Below are 6496 nucleotides of genomic sequence, written 5' to 3'. Positions count from 1 at the left end.
AAAATCGATTAGATGAGATGTTCGAATCGATCAGATGTTTGGTTTACAATTAAATCGATCAGATGTCTTGTTCAAAGTTAGATCAGTCGGATTGGCCGATCTGAGCTTGAGTTTTATAATTTGCATATTGTGTATGAATAATGAATAGTTATTAGATGGAATGACTATAGGGAATTATGGACAATGAATAATTATTAGATGAAAAGTGAGTGAAGTAAGAGAGATTACATTATTAGAATTATTAGAAATTATATAAATGATTGGGTCTAAATGTAAGTCATTTATAACTGTAGAAGAAAATAAAGTTATTCTATGCTACGTGTTAAGTTCTCAGCAAAATAATTCTCTCCTAAAACATTTCACTTCCTAACATACATCCTACCACATATGATCAAAGCCAATTTATACTCATTTGACATTTCCTATCATTTGCTTAATTAATTAATGAATAATAATAACACCATTATATATGACTTTTCCGTAAATTGATATAATCAATAATAACCTATCATCGTTTTAAAATATGCACAATTACGTATGATACATGAAATCAACAATTGTTTAGAAAACATATGGTTTTATCCAGTCGAATGCATGAGAAATATGTGCCAATCTCGAAAATTAAAACGTTTGAGGGAGCTAATCACAAATTCCGATTCTTTGTGCAAAACCCTACTATAAAATCGAAGTTAACGGCGCTGCCTCCATTTTCATTCTACAACAAGGGTTGTTGAAGCTTCATCAAATTATCAAGCTCTGAAACCCTAATTCCGCATTGTAACAATGGTATGTGTAGTAGTAGGTTATTCATTTAATCATTCCCCTTTATTGTATTGAATCTTAAACGTTGTAGCTTTAGATGTGTCGGATTTTGATTTACATGAGTGATATTTCGTGTGTGCTGTTTAAGGTTTATTTGAGTTCTGAATGACACGAATATACGATGTTTTTTGACAAGTTCTATATTGGCATTATGGTTCCCCATTTTGTGAAGGATTCATGATTATGACTTAACAATTACCATACAAGTGTATATCTTTTTGTTAAGATCGTGTTCACTTGATTCTTATGTTGTATATTTAAACTACATTGTTATCATGTCCAAACAAGTATTATGGGAATCATGAGACATCAATAGTTCATAAATTTTAGAATTGATGTATTGTTATCATTTTTATTTTGAAATATAATCATGTTGCAATGTCAGTCCTTTTGAGAATTTGCTTATTTTTTCCATTTGGAAGATGCTAACAGGGTGTTGTTTTATGTACTTTAGTCTAGAAGAAAGGTTAGGGAGCCAAAGGAGGAAACAGTGACTCTTGGTCCAGCTGTCAGAGATGGTGAACATGTTTTTGGTGTGGCTCGCATCTTTGCGTCCTTTAATGACACCTTCATTGTAAGTATATGAAGGTTTCGCCATGCCTTTATTTGAATTAGCATTGTCTGAAGTCTGACTTTAATTGAATGTTTTGTATAATTGCAGCATGTGACTGATTTGTCTGGGAGAGAAACTCTTGTCCGTATCACTGGTATGAGTTTCTTCTCTTAACATTGCAAGAAGTAATAAATCAATATAGATTGTTATTTAATTAACATTAATTATAATATTTTCACACATCAATAAAACTTTATGGGATCCTATGTTTTACTTCGGTGGTATTCTTATGCAATTGTTTCTCAACTGTTAGGTGGAATGAAGGTTAAGGCTGACAGAGATGAATCATCTCCATATGCTGCTATGCTTGCAGCACAAGATGTTGCTACCAGATGCAAGGTCTTCAGATTTCTTTAACATTGTTCTTTATATTAATCTTTTTTAATTCAATGAAAACTATACAGCATTATTCTTAATGTATTTGGTCAAACATTATCTATACTTCTAGGCAATATCAATCATAATTTTTCTCAAAGTTAAGGCTTGATTGATTTTGTTCCCACTATGCACTTTTAAAAGCATTGTAGTAGTTATTTCTGCAAAATGTCAAAATTCATGTACTGATTCAAAGTATTTTGGACCAGGAGCTGGGCATAACTGCGCTGCATATCAAGCTCCGCGCCACTGGTGGTAATAAGACAAAAACACCTGGTCCTGGTGCTCAGTCCGCTCTTCGTGCCCTTGCTCGTTCAGGAATGAAAATTGGTCGTATAGGTAATTTGTAAACAAAATTTGTAAGTCAGCTGATTGTTTTGCAGTATGTAGCATGATCCTGAATATTATCATTCTGTGAGTTTATTGTTTAGTGTGAAGGGGTGTTCCTATGTTCATTAATTCATTGTATATATCTTTTGTATTTATAACTGATTTCATTTGTGAGATTCATTGTTAATTGGCCTATGTTAATTTTTCAGAGGATGTGACTCCCATTCCTTCAGATAGCACTCGTAGAAAGAGTGGTAGAAGGGGCAGAAGGCTTTAAACTTCTGTTGCGTATGGCTGGAGCTATTATCTTTCACTTTTGTTGCCAAACAGAACTGTTGCAACTCAAAATTTAGCCAAGTTGGATTTCCGTATCGAAATTTTATTGTACTTCAGGTATTGTTAAAGAATATGTCTCTATTCCATTTAGATATTGTAATTGAGTTTGAAAGTTTTGCTTGTTGATTCTTGAATCTTTAAACCTTGCTAAGTTTACGATCATCTTATTTTATGAAATATGCTCTAGACATCCTAGTTGAACCTTGATAGTCAAAATTTAACCTTTTAATTAATGCTGGTTTATTATGTCTATTTGGATAAAATTTGTTTATCAGTGGTTGAATTCTGGGGTTCCATATTTTATAACATGGAGTTGCTAACATGGCCTGAGAATTTGATTTGATCTCTTCATGCGTCAACCTTGCCTCGTTATCCTTAGCCATCTAATCTCTTATCATTTGCTTCCCAATCCTCAGCACCCTTATTATCCTCATATTTCGGAGAGGCAAACAACCCCACATCATTCCTTTTTGGATGGATAACAATTTACCCATTAAGTCAAGGTTCGTGTATTGGACTGTCTTTTTAGCCGGAGAAAGGATTTGTAACCACCCTTGTTTTAAATTTACCTTTCCGAAATGCATCAAATATATGACACACCAAAGGATTGAAGACTGGTCCCTGCCAGTGCCTTTGTCAACTTTGGTGTTGGGCCTCCTGCAATTTCGTAGCCTCAGTTTGATTTAATCAATTCCAAGTCTTGAACTTATATTCCCCTGTCTGGAAAATTGCATTGGATAATGACTGTTTTTCAGTTGCAATTCGTCAGCCTCTATTTTGTCAGAAATGGATTTTTGCAGAATGTTAAACTTCGAAAATTTTAAGGTATGGAAGAGTTTAAAGGTGATATATTATATGGTTATAGATGTTGGGAAATTTAGTTTAGTAATTTATCTTTTTGTATAATCGAGTAGAAGGAAGATATACCCTAGTTATTAAAGAAGAAAGCTTACAAATATGGCTGATTATACTAGTAAAGGTAGACACAAGTAAAATTACTATTTCGAGTTATAGATGAAATTTTGTAAGACGTGACTAAATTCTAGTAAAATTACTATTTTTTCCTCTCCAAATAACCTTGTGAATTAAAGTTCTGATATAAAAAGTTTAAGATTGACATTGACCAATATTATTATTATATTTATGCCTTTTATTTGAATAATAATAATTCTCCATTTTTCCACATCCTCCTCTCTTCCCTTTTTTTAAACAAAGTGGCAACGCTGGGGAAATGTTTGTGAAACTTTCAATGATACAGCAAAGAACAAGTAAATCTAAGATTGATAATTCATATAATTTTTGGAATTTTTTCAACTTTTATTTCTTTGGTTTTGATTTATGGTGATGATAGGGATTTGTGGGGTTGATAAATGAGAGGAGTGGGGGAGAGTGAATGGAGCTTCTTTATTTAATATGATTTTTTTTACCAATATAACTATCCGAAAAAAATGAAATAAATTTTCATTAAATGACTTGTTTCTATCTTCATCATCCATTATATTTTAATGGCTATGATGTGTGCAGATTCATCAGAGTATTTTGCACCCTATGGTTAAAATATTAACCTCTATTTATTTATTGTGTGAAATAAACAAATGATATAATTGATCATGTAACTATTGTCATATTAACGTCACTCTCCATATCATTGTTGTGTGTTAGAACACCTAGATGATATCTCCTTTTGATTTTAAAATTAAATATCACAGGACCAATAAATAGCACGCCACTATTGTGTTAACCTTAATTAGTGTTGACTATTGACTATAGATAAAATGCAGAGAGATTCATAATTGAAATGTATCAATGCAATAACTTCCTTATAAAAAAGTCAATGGATGAAGTTGCTTTTACATTTTGTCTTAAAATCGAGTAGAAGCTATATGCCATAAGCCCAGTTTTATTATTTTTATGTTCAAATTTGTCATACCTAAGAAGCTGTAATGAAACGTGCTGATTTTTATCTTTGCAAATATTTTCCATCTCATTTTCTTTAAAGGGTCCAACATTATCCATCAAATTCATAAGGTGCGTTAAAGCTTTACCAAAAGAAAAATAAAAATAAAAGCAGATAAAAAGTATGTGATAAACATAAGTAAATTAAATCATGCCAAATGCGATAATTAAAACTGAAAACAAAAGTATGAGCGAAAGAACTCATTCTTATTTTGTCTATGTTCATTAACATAAGATATGAATAAAATAAAGACCTCAAAAATAATTTGAACACTTTTTGTCAAAATGGAGGATTTTATTGGATTTTGTTCAATGGTTGTAGCAATAGTTTTTTATTCTATTCGTACTTGGTTGCCATAAAATAGTGACTTTTTTATAGGGGAAAGATTACTTACTCTAAGGGTAAGTTTTTTAAATTTACTCCTCATCCTAACAATACTTTTGGAGTAAGTGAATCCCCACTCTTTTTTATGTTATAAGAGTATCCACTCATTTTTCGTAATGAACTAATTCTCTTTAGGTGTATGACTATCTCTCTAACAAATGTTGCTATTAAGAATCGAATTATTAACCTTTTAGTATTTCTGAAGATTAAGACCTTATCAATAGAGTAACGCATTGTTAGAATAAAATAATGAAATATTGGAAGTATTCCTATTTTTTTCTCTTGACCTAAATAATCAGCCTTCAAGTTGCAGAAAAATTCAGAATGGTGAACCTCCCAAATAAATTTCAAGTGATGATACAATTCACCAACCCTCTCTGTATCAACATTGAAGGTTGAGAAATGAGAATAGACTACAATCCAATAAAATGAATGAAATGTACAACATTGATGATTTGACTTTTATTTATCTCTGAACTTAGAGATGGGCACATATCTTTAATTTTGAGGATTTGACCACTAGCACAATGATGTGATATCAAGGTTGTCAACCAATAGCAAAATATTACTGTCATAAAGATGATAAAAATATATACGAAGAAATTAATTCAAAATGAAATACTTTTGTAAGGAATATGGATTAACTATTGAAGTAAAATTTATCTATTGTAATACCTCAATGTAATATTTCATTCTTCTTTAATGAGAGCCTTCTGCAACTCGAACTTGTAACCTGAAAAATAAATAGTCACTATATTACTGATTCATTATCATTAAGCTTTACATGTAACAGAAGTCAATATTGTAGGATAATATTTTTTAAAACTTAACTATTTATCAACATAGCTCACCAATGAATATATTAGTAATTGGCAATTGGCAATTGGCAATTAGTAAGAAGTCGTGGTTACTTGTAAGTACAACTCAAGTCACCAGTGGATTTTACCACGTCAATATGTTTGGCCATTATCTCTTACTATTTCTATTACTGTTTATAAAAAAACATAAAAAGTCAAAACACCAATAGCTATTCTCATTGGTGGTAACAAAAGTTACCATGAGGGAAAAATTAATAAGTGCCTTAAAAGAAAATAAAAGTGGTCTCCAAACATTTTAATACATCCATAAATGTTGGATACTCGTAAAATCTGAATGGGCATAGATACATAGATACTGGTCACGAACAAATAAATATTCATGGGTTTTATAAATGAGTTTTTAAAAATAGTCGTAGTATAAATAAGTGGGTATAAGTATTATAGTATTTATGCATGTAGATATTTGTTATTTATGTGATTAACATATTACTTTTAATTAAAAGAAAATGTACAGTACCTTAAGCTCTATTACACTATGTACATTTTTTTTTTACTTTGTTTATATTTTTTACCTTTTTTTGCATTTTTATTAATTTTGGTGATAAAATATCCTACAGATATCATTACATGTGTATAAACACGTATATCCTGTAAAGAAAATATATACATTTTGTTTTGTTAAGAAAACTACACAAATAGAAAATTCTAATAGTTTAGTATTTTTACAAAATGTTCAATCAAAAGACACAAAAAGTAATTAAATTTATCTAATGTGAAATATTATAAAAGTAAAAAGTTAGAAATTCATTTACGAAACTCCCAGGGATATTTACAAGAAACCTACCCACAGATATATATATA

General features: G+C 30.5%; 1 protein-coding gene across 1 annotated transcript; it reads left to right on the top strand.

Moving 5' to 3' along the window:
- Positions 655–2668, top strand: LOC109345272 (40S ribosomal protein S14). The gene is made up of 6 exons (XM_019584162.1): positions 655–786; positions 1277–1396; positions 1484–1529; positions 1689–1774; positions 2020–2149; positions 2350–2668. The coding sequence occupies exons 1-6, from the start codon at positions 784–786 to the stop codon at positions 2415–2417; spliced, it is 453 nt and encodes a 150-aa protein (XP_019439707.1). The 5' UTR covers positions 655–783; the 3' UTR covers positions 2418–2668.

The sequence above is a fragment of the Lupinus angustifolius genome, chromosome LG04, assembly GCF_001865875.1.
Source record: "Lupinus angustifolius cultivar Tanjil chromosome LG04, LupAngTanjil_v1.0, whole genome shotgun sequence".
In the NCBI taxonomy this organism is placed as follows: domain Eukaryota; kingdom Viridiplantae; phylum Streptophyta; class Magnoliopsida; order Fabales; family Fabaceae; genus Lupinus; species Lupinus angustifolius.
The sequence above is the reverse complement of the archived record's forward strand: the minus strand, read 5'-3'. Positions and strand labels throughout refer to the sequence as shown.

Coding starts and splice junctions, on each gene's coding strand:
- LOC109345272 (XM_019584162.1), top strand. Junction 1,530..1,688: donor AACTCTTGTCCGTATCACTG/GTATGAGTTTCT, acceptor CTCAACTGTTAG/GTGGAATGAAGGTTAAGGCT. Junction 2,150..2,349: donor AATGAAAATTGGTCGTATAG/GTAATTTGTAAA, acceptor TTAATTTTTCAG/AGGATGTGACTCCCATTCCT.